Source organism: Saccoglossus kowalevskii, chromosome 18 (assembly GCF_978046115.1).
Source record: "Saccoglossus kowalevskii chromosome 18, keSacKowa6.1, whole genome shotgun sequence".
In the NCBI taxonomy this organism is placed as follows: Eukaryota; Metazoa; Hemichordata; class Enteropneusta; family Harrimaniidae; genus Saccoglossus; species Saccoglossus kowalevskii.
Window position 1 is genome coordinate 19302211 of NC_140658.1, and position 20797 is coordinate 19323007.

At 35.0% G+C, this 20797-nt stretch overlaps 1 protein-coding gene across 1 annotated transcript in view; it reads right to left on the reverse strand.

Annotated features, from left to right (window-relative positions):
- LOC144350123 (uncharacterized) overlaps positions 1 to 20797 on the reverse strand; it is a 96559-nt gene that overhangs the window by 42198 nt on the left and 33564 nt on the right. Inside the window, exon 11 of the mRNA XM_085492977.1 lies at positions 4335 to 4436. Coding sequence (XP_085349103.1) covers positions 4335 to 4436 — 102 coding nt within the window. The remainder of the gene's footprint in view (positions 1 to 4334; positions 4437 to 20797) is intronic.

Genomic DNA, 20797 nt, shown 5'->3' on the forward strand with positions numbered 1-20797 from the left:
TTTATAAGAACTATTTGTACTAGCCTATGATATTCTTGTATGATTTGGGGACTAACTAGAAAACAATTGTATACTTGTCTTTACAGTGTTAGCCATTTTTAGTCGAACATAAAAACTTGTTGATTGTCTTCTGTGTGTCTTTGTATGCGTGCATGCTCACCTCTATCTTGGACATGCCTTGAACAATTACATTCAAACTTCACACATACATCATACATCTTTGGATACATATGCACGTCTATTCTTTTCATCCAATTCAAGATGGCCAAATGAGGGCAATTTAAAAGTCATTAGAATTAAACATTGATGCTATTTCGGAATCGGTGTATGGATGAATTTGGACCGACTGGTGGCCATTTTAACAATACTGTTCCAGAGCCATATCTCACATATCTAACATGCCTTGATGAATCATATTCAAACTTTATAGATACATCATGTCACATACATGTACATGGCTGAATGCTTCAAGAGCCATGTCTTTGACAACATATTAACTGATGGCAATCAAACTTAACAACTACTTTATATATCATGTTATTTGTTTCATAGTCATAGTGTTAACTTTGTGAATATACTTTGATACTTGGTACATGTATGCTGTTAACTTGAATGCACATACATGTACATGTATTTGTTTCATGATCCAATTCAATATGGCTGAATGACAGCCATTTTAAGGTCAACAATGCATGAAAATCACACAAATGTTCACTACAATGACGTCATTTTATTTTTTTCAAATCACTTGATAGTTTAAAAATGACTGGTGGTCATTTTGTTTTGAAGAATGCAGTTCTGAATCCATATCTCTGAAATGCCAAGACCAATCAAGTTCAAACTTCACACATACATGTACATCAGGCATCATCTCATACAGGTGCACATGCATTTTTAGCTCCACTGTACAGTTAAAAACGTCGACACAGCGGAGCTGTTCATATTACTGATTGTCCGTCATCGACGTCAGCGTCAACTTTACAATCTCAACTTCTTCTTTGAAACTGTACCTTGGATGGTGATTTTTAGTCAAAATTGATGTTTTTGACGACTTCTTTGAAACTGTAATTCTGAATGCTTTCTAATTTGGTGTATGGGCACCTTGGGTGGATCTCTCTCAGATTTGTTCATTTCATGTCAAAATCTCAAATTTTGTATTTTTGATGAATATTTTTGTGATTTTTGGTCAAAATGAATAATTTTGACGACTTGTTAAAAACAGCAGGTCCAATTGCTTTGATATTATACATATAGGTACTACATTTCATGATGATATCTTCAATTCTCTATTTTTGATCAATATTTTTGTCATTTTTAGTGAAAAGTGATATTTTTGAAATTGAAATGTGCATTGCTAACAGCGGAGCTATCTCAGTCAACAGGCTGCTTATTTTCACTATAAAATTTAAGATGATTGGTTGGAAGCCATTTTGTTTATAATAAATAAATGCAGTCCACTGACATTGCATACTAGTCTGAACCAATCAAGCATAGATATGTACATGTACACATGCACTCTTACATACTCTGACATTAAAAACAACAGGGACTTTTTCATGTCTCAACTTGCTCATTTTTGACTCCCGTGTGCGAAGCACAAAAAGGGAGTCTTTGCAGTTAGTGTGTCTGTATGTGTGTATGTGTGTATGTGTGTCCGTCTGTTCCACTGATATCTCAAGAACCATACATCAGTTTTTGATGAAACTTGGTGCATAGATGCTCTGGACCAATGCGCAGATTTGATTAGGTTTTGGTAAAAATCCATGCATATTAATTACCTAATTTGCATGATAATTAGCTGATTTTTGGCTGTTTCATGACTGTTCCACTGATATCTAAAGAACCACTCATTGGATTTTGATGAAACTTGGCACACAGATGCTCCAAACTAATGCGCAGATTTGATTAGTTTTGGGTAAAAATCTGTGCAATATTAATTACCTAATTTGCATAATGATTAATCAATTTTCGGCTTTTCCACTGATATCTCAAGTACTAATCATCACATTTCAATAAAACTTGGTACATAGATGTCATAGGACACTGCACAAACCTGAAAGTTTTTAGGGTAATATCAGTAGATATTAATTACCTAATTAGCATAATTAATTAATTTTCAGCTTTTGATATTTCAAGTAGTAATTGTCACATTTCAATGAAACTTGGTACATAGATGTCATAGGACACTGCACAGACCTGATAGTTTTTAGGGTAATACGAGTACATATTAATTACCTAATTAGCATAATTAATTATATTTCAGCTTTTGATATTTCAAGTAGTAATCATCACATTTCAATAAAATTTGGTACATAGATGTCATAGGACACTGCACAGACCTGATAGTTTTTGGGTAATATCAGTAGATATTAATTACCTAATTAGCATAATTAATTAATTTTCAGCTTTTGATATTTCAAGTAGTAATCATCACATTTCAATGAAACTTGGTACATAGATGTCATAGGACACTGCACAGACCTGATAGTTTTTAAGGTAATATGAGTACATATTAATTACCTAATTTGCATAATTAATTTTCAGCTTTTGATATTTCAAGTAGTAATCATCACATTTCAATGACACTTGGTACATAGATGTCATAGGACACTGCACAGACCTGATAGTTTTTAAGGTAATACGAGTACATATTAATTACCTAATTTGCATAATTAATTAATTATCAGCTTCTGATATTTCAAGTAGTAATCATCATATTTTAATGAGACTTGCTACATAGATCTTCTAGGGTTATGCAGAGACCTAATTAGTTTTAATTGGATATTAATTACCTAATTTGCATAATGTTCCACTGATATATAAAGAACCACAAATTGGATTTTAATGAAACTTTTAAAGAGAACTATGCAGAAACCCAATTAGTTTTTGGTAAATATTTATGCTTATTAATCTCCTAATTAACATAATTAATTAACACTGATATCTATAATTACTGATCATCACATTTGAATAAAATTTGGTACATAAATGCTCTAGGACAATAAACAGGCCTGATTAATTTTGGGTTAAAATTTGTTCATATTAATTCTTTAATTAGCATAATAATTCATAATTTTTTTGTTCTGTTCTGTTCATATTAGTTACCTGATGTACATAATTAGTTTTCAGCTTTTCTATCAATATCTCATGTACAAGTAATTTTGAATTAATTTTTAATGTGTCTTCAATACTCTCAGCACACGGGAGTTCTTTCTAAGCTTTCTTTGATTAACAATATCTTCAATTTCCAATTCTTATTAATAAATATTTTTGTAATTTTTGGTAAAAAATAATATTATCAACTTCTTCTTGAAAACATTTGTGCTGTTGATTATGAGATCCAGATGTAAGTCATACACTGTCAAATTTTTTATTTTAGCTCAAATAAATTTTCGCTGAAAGGATTTTTGGGTGTTTTGTATGGAATTTAATTTTACTGATTTTTTGATGAGTTGAATGTAAAATATAGGAAAAAAGTATATTCGCTGGATTTTATTTTCATTGAAATATCCCTTTAATAGCGAAAATAAAATATTCTACAGTACTCTCAAATCTGTTACTTAGTTTTGATAACCAGTTATGTTTTTTTTATTTAGCTCAGATATGCTGGCTGTATTTTGGAGTTTTTATGCAATTCACTTTATATATATTTATTATTCTACATGTATAAGGAACTTTTAGATTATTATAGTACATGTTGTATTAAATGTATGAAATGTTAGTATAATAACGTATTAATTCATACTCCATTCAGCATTTATTTTGAATCAGATGAGAAGCCCTCAACTCAATGTCTAAAAATAAGAGGTGGGCTTATACCTAGGGGGAAACTTATGACCAGGAAAGTATAGCTAAGCTAAAATCCATATGGAGTTTTTACTTAACAGAAAACAAACTCCCTGGACCATGACTGAACAGTACACTACATATACCTGAAACATTACCTACACATACCAGAATTGTTGAACAGACAATCCAGAATAAAAACAAATTGCACAGAACTGAAATAATTTAAAACTTCTGAACACAGCAAAACAAAATCTACTTGTAAAAAACATTTGTCTTGAAACATTTTTGATAACAAAATGGTATAGGACCTTGAATAATTTAATGAACATTTTTTTTTATATTTTTGCAAATCTGTCTATTTTTAAAAATACAGTTTGAAAATTTTAGTTTAGCTTTCTTCATATTACAACCAAAAATACATAAATTTGTAACACACAGTTCCTCATCTTATTATAATTGCATAATTTGATCATTTTATCTGGATTCTTTATTCAACACTGGTGAGAACACTACAATACATGAATCCCCTTGATATCAATTCCTACCTTGTCTTTGTCTTCTAAACCAAAATAATTCTTGTCCAGGAAGTATTTAACAGCCTCATTACTACCACTAAAGCATGCAGCATGTAAACAATTCCATTTATTCTGGAATAATAAACATATTCATATCACAATTACTTTTATAAACAGTTGTCTTCATTCTATAAATATAAACATATTCATATCACAATTACATTTTTATAAACAGTTGTCTTCATCCTATAAATATAAACATATTCATATCACAATTACTTTTATAAACAGTTGTCTTCATTCTATAAATATAAACATATTCATATCACAATTACTTTTATAAACAGTTGTCTTCATTCTATAAATATAAACATATTCATATCACAATTACTTTTATAAACAGTTGTCTTCATTCTATAAATATAAACATATTCATATCACAATTACTTTTATAAACAGTTGTCTTCATTCTATAAATATAAACATACTCATATCACAATTACTTTATAAACAGTTGTCTTCATTCTATAAATATAAACATATTCATATCACAATTACTTTTATAAACAGTTGTCTTCATTCTATAAATATAAACATATTCATATCACAATTACTTTTATAAACAGTTGTCTTCATTCTATAAATATAAACATACTCATATCACAATTACTTTATAAACAGTTGTCTTCATTCTATAAATATAAACATATTCATCTCACAATTACTTTTATAAACAGTTGTCTTCATTCTATAAATATAAACATATTCATATCACAATTACTTTTATAAACAGTTGTCTTCATTCTATAAATATAAACATACTCATATCACAATTACTTTATAAACAGTTGTCTTCATTCTATAAATATAAACATATTCATATCACAATTACTTTTATAAACAGTTGTCTTCATTCTATAAATATAAACATATTCATATCACAATTACTTTTATAAACAGTTGTCTTCATCCTATAAATATAAACATATTCATATCACAATTACTTTTATATTGATGAGTCATGGTAAACAGACAAAAAGAAACATGTTTTCATGAGAGTTGATGTCATTAGCATAAACAGACTTGGAAATAAGTAAAAACATGAAATAAATTAAAAGTTGCATGTATACTGTTATATATAAATACTGCCTTGTACATTTTCAATTATCAACTGCTGGGACTAGGCAGGGTGAAACCGTGTATACCACAGAAAACTATGAAAATATGTGATAAATAACACTACAACAAACATATAGGAGGATATGAAATCTATTTGCCAAAACACAACAGCATGCAATTTCAATGAAATCAAAAGGACTTGTTTTGATTTGAACAATCATCTTTTTGAAAAGATTTTCTCCAAAAGTTACATCACTAAATGTGTGGTCATGTTTGTTGTGGCTGAACATGACAAGTAAAGCATCCAAATCATATTGATAAAATTGTTCAAGCAAGTGTATGCCTATAATGTGATGTTTCAAAAGATTACTTTCCAGTATATTCACTTGCATATGTTTAGTAGATCAATATTAAAATAAAAGTAAATGACAATTTTATAACATGACCCCCCTAAAAAGTTTTGTGCAGCCGAATGTTAAAAACTATTTGGTACCTCATTGGGGGACATTTTAATCTGCATTTGAATTCTTGTATGTTAGCTATAACGGTTCATGCATTTTCAAGACAAAGTGTATGTTAGCTCACCGGGCAGTCCCTGAACTTGTTAATTGCTGTCTAAAATGATAGATTGAGGCTGCAACAACTCCAAAAGGACTCCACATCATATTTTCATCCTATTTTATTATTAACAAAATAAATGGCTTTGGAACATTGGGGAAAAAAATAAACTCTCACGGCGGTTTATCTAAAATCATCAGATATCAGAGATAATTTTAGATCAAACATTTAATGGGTTCACCTTTCATTACAGTGAATTAAAAATACATTCCCACCTATATAGTCATTAAATATGGACATTTATTTACCTTGAAGTTCATGAAAATATGTATCTACCGATATAGCATGATCAATGCAAACAGATCAGCAGCCTTACACATGCACTTTGGTGTTTGTGTGCTATGAGATCACTGAAACAAGGGTAAAATTGGCATGTTGCTTTTTAGTGTTTTACAGTAGTTTTATGTATTTTGCAGTTATTAATTGGTGTCCCAAGACATACAATAATGGATGATTGCAGTAAAGCTGTTCATCTGACTCCAGATTGTCAGCAATGGTTCTCAATTGTTTAACTGTCAATGTAATGTGGAAGCTGGCCAGCTTTTCAACAGGTATTTTGATACGTGGGCCACTTGATAACTCATGTGTTAGTAATTTACAAAAAAACAATGTATTGAATTTTTTTTATAACTATAAGGAAATCTTAAAAAAAATTTAGCCTATACACTAAACATACATGTATATGCTGTATTTTTTTAAAAAAACAACTGAATATGATTGCAGCTAATATTTTATTTAACAAATTTTTTTGTTATTATCTTGTGCATTTTACTAAATAAAATTAATATTCAGGTTCATGTTCTCTTGATATGCTGTGGACAATGTCTGAATCATAGTCAGTGTTAGCAAATTGAGAGATGTACATTAGACTGATTCACTGTCTAATCACAGACCTAAGGAGGGCTTATGAACCAATTAACATTCATGAATAAATTAGTGACCTTGTCTAAAAAGACCACCCTGTCTGTAAAGGCCACCCCGTCTGTAAAGGTCACCCCGTCTGTAAAGGCCACCCCGTCTATAATGGCCACCCTTTCTATAATGGCCACCCTTTCAATAAAGGCCACCCCGTCTGTAAAGGCCACCCTTTCTATAAAGGCCACCCCGTCTATAATGGCTACCCTTTCTATAAAGGCCACCCTTTCTATAAAGCGCCCCCCCGTCTGTAAAGCCCACCCCGTCTGTAAAGGCCACCCCGTCTATAAAGGCCACCCCGCCTGTAAAGGCCACCCCATCTGTAAAGGCCACCCCGTCTGTAAAGGCCACCCAGTCTGTAAAGGCCACCCAGTCTGTAAAGGCCACCCCATCTGTAAAGGCCACCCTGTCTGTAAAGGCCACCCCGTCTGTAATGGCCACCCCGTCTGTAAAGGTCACCCCGCCTGTAAAGGCCACCCCGTCTGTAAAGGCCACCCCGTCTGTAAAGGCCACCCCGTCTGTAATGGCCACCCCGTCTGTAAAGGCCACCCCGTCTGTAATGGCCACCCCGTCTGTAAAGGCCACCCCGTCTGTAAAGGTCACCCCGCCTGTAAAGGCCACCCCGTCTGTAATGGCCACCCCGTCTGTAAAGGCCACCCCGTCTGTAATGGCCACCCCGTCTGTAAAGGCCACCCCGTCTGTAAAGGTCACCCCGCCTGTAAAGGCCACCCCGTCTGTAAAGGCCACCCCGTCTGTAAAGGCCACCCCGTCTGTAATGGCCACCCCGTCTGTAAAGGCCACCCCGTCTGTAATGGCCACTCCGTCTGTAATGGCCACCCCGTCTGTAAAGGTCACCCCGCCTGTAAAGGCCACCCCATCTGTAAAGGCCACCCCGTCTGTAAAGGCCACCCCGTCTGTAATGGCCACCCCGTCTGTAAAGGCCACCCCGTCTGTAATGGCCACCCCGTCTGTAAAGGCCACCCCGTCTGTAAAGGTCACCCCGTCTGTAATGGCCACCCCGTCTGTAAAGGCCACCCCGTCTGTAATGGCCACCCCGTCTGTAAAGGCCACCCCGTCTGTAAAGGTCACCCCGCCTGTAAAGGCCACCCCGTCTGTAAAGGCCACCCCGTCTGTAAAGGCCACCCCGTCTGTAATGGCCACCCCGTCTGTAAAGGCCACCCCGTCTGTAATGGCCACCCCGTCTGTAATGGCCACCCCGTCTGTAAAGGTCACCCCGCCTGTAAAGGCCACCCCATCTGTAAAGGCCACCCTGTCTGTAATGGCCACCCCGTCTGTAAAGGCCACCCCGTCTGTAAAGGCCACCCCGTCTGTAATGGCCACCCCGTCTGTAAAGGCCACCCCGTCTGTAAAGGCCACCCCGTCTGTAAAGGCCACCCCGTCTGTAAAGGCCACCCCGTCTGTAATGGCCACCCCGTCTGTAAAGGCCACCCCGTCTGTAAAGGCCACCCAGCCTGTAAAGGCCACCCCATCTGTAAAGGCCACCCCGTCTGTAAAGGCCACCCCGTCTGTAAAGGCCATCCTGTCTGTAAAGGCCACTCCGTCTGTAAAGGCCACCCCGTCTGTAATGGCCACCCAGTCTGTAAAGGCCATCCAGTCTGTAAAGGCCAAAACCTCAAAATCCCCTGAATGGCCAATATAGACAAGTTTGACTGTAAAGCAAAATGTATAGATATCTCTCAACCCTGCCAAATCATATATTGGGATGAAAATATTTGTTTGTTGTCCATATTCTATAAGCCAAATCTGGAAAATGGCGATTTGGCTACACCCCCTGGCAACAAAGGTTTCTTGGTTTCATTTTGTCACTGGAAACTTACTAAATCTGAATCTGCTTGTTACCAAGCTGAAAAAGTGTCCAGACGCAGGGGAAACAACACTTAAAAGACCTTCCTAAATTATGCAGTACAATATTTTATTTTCAAAATAACTAGTGGTTACACATGCCTCTGTATGTGTATATCAAATTAAATATACATGCCATGTGTATTTCATCAATATTTCAATTGTTTCTAAATTACCCAAAGTATAGTAGATCTATGTTTCCATAGCAACAACTGTTATCAGGACGAAAATTTGATAAATAAATATAAAGTAGTTTGTATTGGTGCTACTGAATTGCCTTGGAAAATTAATGTTTGCTATGGATTGAAATTCTAGAAATGTAGGTTGATATATAACACAGTATACCATAAAATATGGTATACATGTATACAGGTCAGCTTTTTTAGATGACAAACAGTAACATGTTGAATAGTTGTTATATGAATATATAAACATTGTTATAATGTTAACACCATCACTGTCATCAATGTCCTTATCTTTGTAATTATGTAGATTTTCTCAGTTATCTGTACATTGGCATACATTGGTACGAGCTAAACCATTCCTTAAGCATCTACAATGTGATACATTGTTCAGTGCTTCCACAAATGACTAGCTGTAGTAATGCTTCTAGAGCTGGAGGTAAGAAATCCATTTGATTGATATGACTGTGTCTATCCATCCATGCCAATCTGGATTTGGGACGTTAGGTTCTGGCACTAATACACAACACCATATGACAGCTTGATAATTGGAACACTTGACATGGTTTATTAGAGCAGACTACATGTATGTGTTTGCCTGTTTTTGATGCAGAATAGGTTTTAGCAGCATTCATTCACATTATCACCACCAGCATATCCATACATTACACAGCCACATTTTACACATGCATCTCCGACACTGGCAATAATGTTAAAATCATTACAAACTGAGTTCATTGGTCACCATATTAAGTGCTATCTACTTGAACTTTTCAGCAAAAGCACTAGTTGAATCACATCCAGTGAAGACATGCAAGCCTGGTACAGCACACATCATGGCCAGCTTTATTTGTGTTCGCACTAACATCTAGGTATGGGTTACGGGTCAAATTTCTCTTGTATACAAGTAAACATGGTGGTATTTTATGGTGGAAGTGGCAATCCCAGATGCACATGTCTGTATCAGGAGATCTGATTACAATTGTACCTTCACCATGATGTGCTGTATGGTTGGCATGCAAGAGTAATCTTGTATCCACCCCTTCATGTGTGAACTGGGACATTTCACTGATATCCTTTGCATTATCAGAAAACAGCATATGACATTTATCACCATGAGCAAAGTAAACTCTGATTATTCAGTTTGTTTGAATATTTGTCTGTACATCATTGCTGAAAGGTAAACTTGGCCAGTCTTATTTTCTCCTTTGCCCAGGTATTTCTTTTATTGTTTTGGGAATTTGTGGACAATATGTGGGGAAACATATGGGTTTGCATAATAATAGCCATGGTTTTTGGTATGCAAATGTTTAGAGCGGGGCAAGTGCAAAAGAAAACTGACCACCATCATTTTTGCGTATATTATTGTGTAAATTCTTGTGTAGCAGAAGGGCATGTGTGTGCATGAAGCATGCTGGGAGCAAACGTTCTCTGTGTGGACACTCTCCACACAGAGAACTTTTGCTCCCACACCACTGAAGACTAATTCTGCCAAGATTCAAAGGTTGTCAGAACATCTTTCATAGACGGTAATACTGCCATCCCATCTACAATCCATGTTGCTGATTGTGCTATATATTCTGCAGTATCTACATCTGAACTTGTTGGTCTTTGCTAATGTGTCATTAGTAGCAGCAAGTGACCTGCAGGGCAGGTTCATATCTCTTGCTCAAGCAATGACCAACAGTTGTGCACATAGGTCATTGTCTGCTTTAAGCATAACATCTCTCAGATACCTTTTTTTTTTTTTTTTTTTTTTTAAATTATTTTTTGTGCCAGGCGACAGTTCCGGACATTGAGTGTCACTGTTGTCTCTCCTGACTTTTTTTTTGTATGTGCAAATTGCAAGTGCTAGTGACGACACATAGTGCATTTTGCCACAGAAGTCATATTCATGTTTGGGACTACATGACAGGGCTGTGTGGCCATCTCTCTGTCAAATGGCAATTTGTAATGCGCTATCCTGGCGTCAACCAGGCCCGGTCGAACACAAGCACCTGCGGACCTTAACCAAGGTTCCCCCAAAGTCGCATTCGTTAGTGAATGAATCTCGGCCAGTGGAATTGGCCTTCCCATTGAGTCTGTGGCACACTCACCCAGGGTAGGGGTCGACCTTTTTGACGTTCAGCCTATGGCAGGATTTGAACTTGGGTCTACCGATCATGAGTCTGATGCAATAACCACTATGCTACCAGTGACAGATACCTTCACTGTTAATGTAAAGATTAATTGTGCTTGTGAATTTCTCTGCAAGATTTGCTACGTTCACACGACAGCATTTTATCGGAGCCCTATGGCTCGAGCCGGCTCAAGCCAGCAAAAATGGCCGTGTATACGCGTTTGGCTCGAGCCAAGTTCGGCTCCAATAAACCCTCGAGGTTGAACTCCGATAGGGTTGAGCCCCGACATGGCCCGACTGTGTATACACAGGGCCCAACTATCGGAGCCTAAATCACGCCCTCAATCGTCTTCTTTTTAATTATGGTGGAGACAACATTGTTCGTAACTTCACAACAGTTGAACAGGCTGTAACACATTTTAGCTGCCGTGTTCCTGTTTATTCGAGATACTATTACCTAAATCATAACACCAGTTCATTGTCTTTTCTACCTCAATGCTCAGACTCGATTTTTTTTTCTCCCAGATCAACAGAATCGTGCCATGTAAAGAAACAACACAAGCTCAACACTTATATCGTTTTCATTCATTTTTTTCATACTAATTATTTGAGGACACTGTTCCGTTAGACTCTGACCGAACTGAATCAAACTATGGCAGATCTCGGCTCTCGTTCGGCTCCCGATCGTATGAACGCATTGGAGATAATCTGTTAATCAGTGGGAGGAGCAGTAGTTTGGCTCCAGTAGAATGCTGCCGTGTGAACATAGAAAATGTTTCATTGCTGCATGTTCATTAGCTGTTATCAGCCAGCACTGAACACCTCCCTTTTGTAGACTGAATCATACAATCCCCTCATTGGTCTTTGTATCACAGTTGATTGATAGCTCTATGGATTGATCTACAGGGAATTGTACAAACTCTGATGCCTTGATCTGCTTGTATGCATCTTGGTGTGAATATTCTAATCACATCATGTCTAGCCATTAAACTGATAGGCATAATTTGTGTGATTATATGCAAATATCCGTGGCAACATGTCACAAACACATGCAAGATGCAGGCTCCAAATATACCCTCACATGTGGCACAGATGAATTGCAAGATAAGGCTGACCATTTCAATATAGACTGCCAATACATAAACATATTTCTGTGATTGGTTCTACAGAATTCTTGATACTTAGTATGAATAGAACTAGACTCTTATTACCAATAGCAGAGAAGCTACATGGTTTTGTGTATACTGCATAGCATGACCTATGATGTGCTACATCAATAGCAATGAGATCTTGGTCTGATAACATAATAGATGATAAGAACCAAATAGACCATCATTTCAACATCCTACCATGTTGACTTTCATTCTGGTGCACTGCAGTTGTCTCTTTAAAAGTTTTCCAACTCCTAGCTGTTGGCCTTGTGTTTCTTTTTGTGACATAAACAATTTGTCCTGATAGGTGTGGGTGGGTGGGGATCTAAATATATAAATTTAGCCATTATTCTAAGATCTGTGTGCACCACTTATTTTTACTACAAAAAATACTGAAATAAAATTTTACTCACTCAAATTATTTTCACCAATAAAAATAACTAATATGATTAAAAGTAAATGTACAGTTCAGATCTTTGCTTCTTACATAAATAGATAACCCTCGTTATAAATAAATTGTTTACAGACATCTTTACCCTGTAAATAACATTTAGTCTTTAAAATTATAAATTCTTGATAATGTTATCTTCACATGGTTTCCTGAATTGTTAGTTTCAGAGTGTTATTCTAAATACAACAAGGAGTGACATTTAATGTTTTCTACAATTTCTAAGGTTAGTCTAATTATAAGGAAACCCTTTTAAAGGAAACTACAATGTGATACTTTAAGCAGTTTTAATAGGCTATTTAAACCTTGTTTTATCTGCTTAAATTGAAACATATAACACCATGGTTTTATAAAATACTGTTTTACATTAAGATTAGACTGATTTGGTGGTTTTAGCAAGTCAAATAGTAAGAACACATTTCATTTCTCTATGTACATTCTAATTATTATAGGAAATGCATTTCAACAATATATTGTTGCTGACTGTGTTGTAAATAAGTTTGGTTACCATGAAGGATTGCAAAGTTTTAATTGGTACTTTCAGGAGAAGCAGCATTTAGAATCATGTCAATTCCTAGTAACAACCTTTGCTATGCTGTCATTGTATAAATATAAACTACAAACTATTAAAGTGACTATAGATTCATGAATGTGTATGCTTTATAACAATGATTATTATACTTCATTATCCAGGGGATTATGAATGAAATTTCCAAGCCTTAGCAATGTTGTTGCTATGGTAATATGGTTTAAATTCTACACAGCCAACTACTTGAATAAAGTAAAATATTGACGCAACTCGTACAAAAAGCACAGCATTTTTAATAATACAGCATCTTCTGTGATAATATATGAGCACATTTGAATCACATACAGTGCTTGTATTGTATTACACATTGAATAGGATCCTTCAGATGCTGTTAGAGCTTTCAGACACTTTCAGCTTGGTAACAAGCAGATTTAGATTTGGCAATTACTCAGTAATAAAATGACACCAAGAAACCTTTGTTGCAAACAAACTAAGGCCCTTTCTGGATTTGGTTTATAGATTACTGTGATCCATGCATTCTCGGTGTAAAGAGTGTATGGGATGGGCTCTGGAAACCTATAGACACAAAGCAAAATGTATAGATATACCTCAACCCTGTCAAATCAGTTCCTGGGATGAAAACACGTGTGTTGTCTAAGTTCCATGCATTAAGGTCAAAAAGATTATTTAATAATCTAATGCACAAATTGGCACAAAGTAGAAATTGGTCAAAAATTGCAAATTGAAAACTATCGATATAACTTTTTGGGTGAAATTTACAAGCAGCTTTCCTCTGATGGGATTTGTTCTCTAATGAGAGAACACCTCATTAGATTGTGGACTGTAATCGTGTCACATTTCCGATGAGATCTGAATGCCATATTAGGTAATTACTTAAATTTAGCTTAAGGTAATGTATACAGATGACAGGAATACAAAATGCTGGAGTGTTTGCCAACATCAGATTTTAAAATGCAGTGGTCATACACAAGATATGTGGGTCTTGTTTTAATAAAGATTGTGTCTTTGATTGTTGTGTAGATCACTGCCATGGTTCAACTTGGTAATTTCTGAGATGATTGGAACACATAAAAAGACTCTGAGGAATATTTAGTTTTTCTCAGCCTGCTCAGAACTTTGATTTATGCTTGCAACTGGGAGAGCACATTAGATTGTGGGAAAATCATGATCACTACATTATCAATACAAATCTTACACAAGGGAGGTGAGATTTAATTGGGACTTCAGATCCCATAATCACATGATCTCCATATTTGAATGGTTGTCAATTTAATGCATCATATTAGGTATATTTAATCGACCAATCAGGAATGAACTATTCCTTTGATGCCAAAATGATTTTTTTTATCTGGTCAAGTAAGATATCAATATATATCTTCAGTATCAAATTCTCAGATCTAAAAGACAAGAGATTTTGTGATCATCCATAAATACCACCAATAAATCAATGGCAATATTACCGGATTCTGTCGTAAATTCGCCCATCCGAAAAATCGCCCTGGGCGGTTTCACGGCTGGTGGGCCCTTATTTGGGATTCAAATTTTCAAAAAATTATCATCAAATATTTTTAGGGGGCTTATATTTTCATTGAAAAATCCACCTACACCGATTTTCAACGCCGGCAGTTGGACCGCCCAAACCGAAAGAAACTATTACAGTAGCTAATCTAAAATTTTATACATTTTTTTCATGCTGGATTAAAAAGTAGATAGCGCATCTTTCTCCAAAAAAATCACATTAACGAACCTCGTGCGCCAAATACAATTATTTTGTTTCATTTTTGTGGTAAAAGCTGTTTAAAATAAAAACGAACTGCAACTGCATTGCTTAGTAGCAAGTGATCGCGGTATCGCAATCCGGTCATGCTACCCAGAAATGACTATAATAACGTGCAAAAAATAAATTCGTTGAATTTTATTAAATGCAAATAAATTTCAACTTGATTCCGATCATATTTTCAGCGCTCGATGCTGTAGAAATGAATATCCGCCATGTTTGACCTGAGACTGTGTTCTTTGACCCGACAGGTCAAATGGATAATTAACCAATGAAAATGATGGATGATGCCAACATGTTCAAAATACCATAGCTCATTTAAATATGTTAATGTTATTGAATGCAGCACGGGAGAGATTTGCCGATGTTGTTGTTCGATCTTTTGGCTTGGATATTGATGGAAAAGCGGCATGATTTGTTTTTAAATAAAAAAATTAGTTGTTTTCCAAAGATAAACTGAGCATTTGAAGTATAATTCAACATTGTTTACAGCAATAACAGCTCATTGTCGAAACGAAGCTAACCCATTCGCGCTAGTCGCAATAAACATCAATCTCTTGAATAGGCGTCAATGACTACGCGAAAATTTTAGGCATCAGAAAAGATTAAAATGACACCTTAAAAAAAAAAACTGCCGAAAAATCGCCCTGGGCGGTTTCTTGGTCCCAATTTATTTTTTTTAAAACCAGAACTGCCGTTTAACGGCCCTGGGCGAATTTACGGCAGAATCTGGTAGTACTGTATCTCCTATAGTCTAAATGGAGTATATTTTCTAACGAGTCACTATCACATTACAATTATTGGTCAACACTCATCTAGTCATATATTACAATATCTGATATTCCCAAGGTATCTGACCTTGCATACCTCCCTACTTTCTTATATCATGTATTTTGCCCTAAAGTCTCCATCCATAGACATATATGACCTTTGAACCAAATTCTTTGAATAAGCGGGGCAATTTGATCAATTGCTTTTATGAAATTAAATTCTGGATGCATGAAATTAAGTTAAAATTAAATCATGCTTACTTTCCTCTTCTCTGGCATGGTTGGTAATAGCTTTAGAGCTGCCCAACATTTATGGTATCAAGCATACTATGATCACTATCAGTAATGTCAAACTAAAACTCAAGAAACACAGAAAAACTTTCATTGTTATTGTATAGGATTTTTTTGTGCGTACATTTCTCAGTTTGCATGCAGCATAATTTTGCAATTATTGAACATGTGTATTGATTAAATTGGAATTCTTCATTTGTAATTTTATCTTCCTCTTTTCAGAATTATGGAGAATTCAGAGAAGATGTAGGAATTACAGCAACTACCTTCAGCAGTGAGATAGTCATTAAAGTCACAGTATATCTGCAACCATGTGATGTGGAATGTACCTCAACATACATGTGTAATATCACAAATATTTACTTGACTTTCTATCCATGTGAGGTCACATAGACACCAATAATTGTAACTTCCTTGTAACTTATATTATGACAGTCATTTGCAACCATGGTTACTGAGTCAATGGGCAGCCATTGGCCTGAGCAATTGGTATGGAAATAAAAATCCATAGATGGAAGATTACAAGCGATGTATAGAAGAGACCATTATAGCAATGGACAGAACCAATTGAAGAGGGAGATGATGCAAGAGTTATCAATTGCATTGATTTTTTGTACTGTTAGAGCTTATAGTAAATATCTGAGTGAAAATTTAGCAATGTTAAAAGCCCTGATGTAGAGTTGATAGGGGATTTTGAATTGTAAGGACAATTAATATACATGTATAGCTGTATTTAAACTTTATGTCATTGTGATAGATTTATTTATCTGCAATACTTCAGTACAGCAGGTTTGTTCAATTACTGGTTTGGCTTAATTAGTAAAAAACAAATCAGTGTTAGTATCAAGGCAAGTTTACCAAATACAGAAAAATGATTTCTGCAGTGCTACAGATTATGGAAATTGTAGTTTGTTATAGCGCCACCAAGTGGTAACAATTTTATACACTCTCATTTAGCCACCATCACCCATTACCCCCATTCAGTTTGGCAAAGAGTGTGCCTTGTAAAAATCAAGTGCTATATTTTTTACATTCTTGGCCATAATGGTTGAAACTGTAAATATTTTTCTACTTTTATAAAATTCAATGCAAAAGTAGATTTTGTTATTTATATACATGTATATGATAGAGAACGGTTTTCTATAATATATTGAGTTTACCCTGTATATAGTTTATTTTCTAGTTCAATAAACAATTTATTTTAAGGGATTAATGTTGTGATCATTTGAGTAGTTAAGGTTATTCTGTAAATCAAAGTTATGATATCATGCCTAGTAGTGGTTCACTACAGTTTTCATTTTGTGGCTCCACTAGTAGACTGACCTAATGTTTTTTTTATACTAAAATGATTTAATGTAAGACCTAAATGACTGTTATAGGCTGAAGAAGCATCCTTGCTATTAATTATGTATGCATCTGAATGATGTAGTAAAACTTGCATATAGACAGAGCTTATCTGCATAGGATGGACAAATTATATGGGATTTTAAATGTCATGTGTTTGGTTATTCGATCGTCTTGTGTCAATGTTTTCCTTTCACTGTCTAATAATCTATCTCCAGAAATACAGATTGGTCAAGTTACATTTTTTACCTCAAAAACCGTGCAAGTCAATGTACAACATAGATCTGCTCAAAGGTTCCCCGAATATTTCACTCAGTCAAACTCTGATGACAGTCATGAGTAAAAATTGTATTTCCCACCTGTCACTTGTGATTGGTTAGTAATTTCATGTCCATCATCCAGCTGTGACCCTGGTTAGCAGGTTGTGATTAAAGCTTACTCTATGTTACTCCTTACTCCACTGTTACTAGAGGGAGACAAGTGGGGATATCTGGTACAGGTCAGGTTACAGGAAATATAATGGAAATTTCCATTTACAGTAAAAAATAGGTTTTTACACTTCACAGATAAAGCAAATTCCTAATTACATTTTACATTTTTATAATGTACTTGATAATTTGTGTGTAAGAATCAAAATTGGAAATTGCTTACGATTTACAACATGTAATGTGGAAATGCTTTATAATGCTTACAAAAAATAAGATCTTGGTACAAATTACGGACGAATAAAATAGCTGATTACATTTTAAAACTTGCCTATGTCTACGAATTTATGTTTTTTATTTATTTCAATTACATTATAACGACAATAAAAACAATTGATTAAAGCTTACGAAAAAATACGCCTTGCCGGCCCTCTTACTACACCACTGTCTAGGTGGTTCAATACATGTTTCATTTTGTGGCTGCAATGTGACCCTAGTTACCACGTAGCTGTAAAACTTACTTCATGTTTGTTACTACACTGCTGTCTGGGTGGTTTGTCTCTAACCTGCATGTTTTTTCTCCATTTATTCTCTAACCAAATCTGTATTTTAGCATACTTGGCATTATTGTGGTCAATGCTATAAATTATAGTGCAGCTGAATTATTTATTAATGGTGCTTCTTGCTAAACATCATAACACTAAATATATCAACACAGAAAAATTTAACTAGCAGGTGATTTACATGAAACAGAGCGTTTGATTTATGCTTCACTGACATCACTTGAGAATCATGTTACATCACTTGAGTAGATGATGTTTCAACAGGTAGCCATGACAGAATACCTACGTCCTATTTCAAATGTTTATATTAGTTACTATACTGAAATAAGATTCCTTTCCTCATGAATGTAAAAAACTAATGTAAAATGATTTTTTCGGCATGTCATATGTGTGAACACATCCAGTATTGGAGGATAACGTCCACAAATCGTGGATGATTACAAATTCACACCATCTGTTTGTAGATTCTACCATCTGTTTCACTGTGCCTGTCTGTCTGTTGCACAACACTGCAGATGACTCATAATTCTGATTTGTACGATTTGACATTGATTTCTCTAAAACCTAATTGTCATGCTATTTTGGACAGAAGAAGTCTTTGTTTTTCTAGAGTAATCCACGCATGTACTGTAAAATACTTTATTTTAGCTGGAAATAATTTTGGGTGATTTATATGGAATTTATTTTCACTGATTTTTGACAAGTTGAATGTAAAATAAAGGAAAATAGGTATATTCGCTGGATTTTATTTTCACCGAATCATTTCTTCAGCGAAAATAGCAAAAATTAATTCCAAGCCAAATTAAAATATTTTTATAGTATTTGGTTTAGCATTCATATTAATTGATTTATTAAGCTCATAATTATGATCCACCCTAATAGCCATCACCTTATTTTAAAGAATATACTGGCGGGAGGAGGGGGAAGGGAGGGCAAGGTAGTCTACACGTGTAAACCACTACATAGATGAATCAATCTATTGCATCAATTTCAAATAATCTCAGTTGACACCATCTCTGGTTAAATGATGTTCAGAATGTTATTAGGGATCCAAGAAAACCAATGAATAGAATGGTTTCAATTTTCTATAATGATGGGTTCCAATGTAAACTGGTGCACCCAAGAATTTTGATTGGTCAACTGGTTCGGCAAACATTGAATTGAAGTTCAACCGGGAGTGGCCATTTTGAACCCTTTATTGGTATGTGGGCTTCCTATTTCACAAAAAAAACCACACTGATCTGAAATTTGCTTTTAAGTATGACACATTATTTTTTATGACTGATCACATGATTTGGCTGCCTTCTTGGATTTATTCTAAACAGGAAGTTTTTTTTTACTGATGCTGTATTTATTAGATCATTATGAAACTTGCCATGTTGCTTCTCTACTGAACTTCTTTGGACAGCAACAAATAATTCTGATCAGTCATGTGATTAGGCTGCCATCTTGGATTTATTCTAAACAGAAAGTTTTTATTTTTACTGATATCGCATTTATTAGATAATTTTGAAACTTGCCATGTTGCTTCTCTACTGAACTTCTTTGGACAGCAACAAATAATTCTGATCAGTCATGTGATTTGGCTGCCATCTTGGATTTTCAGCAAATATTTTGAGCATTCATTTTTCGTGAGTTCTTCTAATATTGTTAGGAAGATCAGAAGAAAAATGTATTAACAGTATATTGCTACATGCGATCACACTACACACCATATATGAATGGAAATATTTCCTCTTGAGATGCATATCTGCTTGTACAACAGATTACGACTATGGGTGTGAGTAAACTGACAATTGTATGTTAATCACTTGGTACATGTTTATGTGTGACTTATGCTAAAGTATTTTTAAATGATTTCTTACCATGAAACATTGTTAGAAAAAATGTCAATTGGTAATGCCATAACTAATAACTGGCACACTGGAGACAAGCACTTCAGTTGTCAATGAGTTTTACCAGAGAAATAGAAAATAGAAGTATGTTTCTGACCATATATTAGATTGCAAATTTTGAAGTCATTTAATAAATCTTATTTTTGTTAATACTAGATTAGTCTTGTATACTAGACCACTGGCATACACTCAATCAGAAACAATTTACCTGGTCACATGACCAGTGATTTGCATATATAATGCATGTAGCAATACATGTCCATAACAATTCAATTTGTGATCAGATAAAAGCTGACATGCAGCCATCTTGCTTTTTGGCCACAATTAGCGTTTCACCTAATTGCAACAGTGACTATGTCACTGACAACGAGTGTTGAACAGATACCTTGTGGTATTAAATAATCTTTAATAAAAATAAAGTAAGGAAAATCATATCACATTTTTCAATTTTTCCATAGGGTGA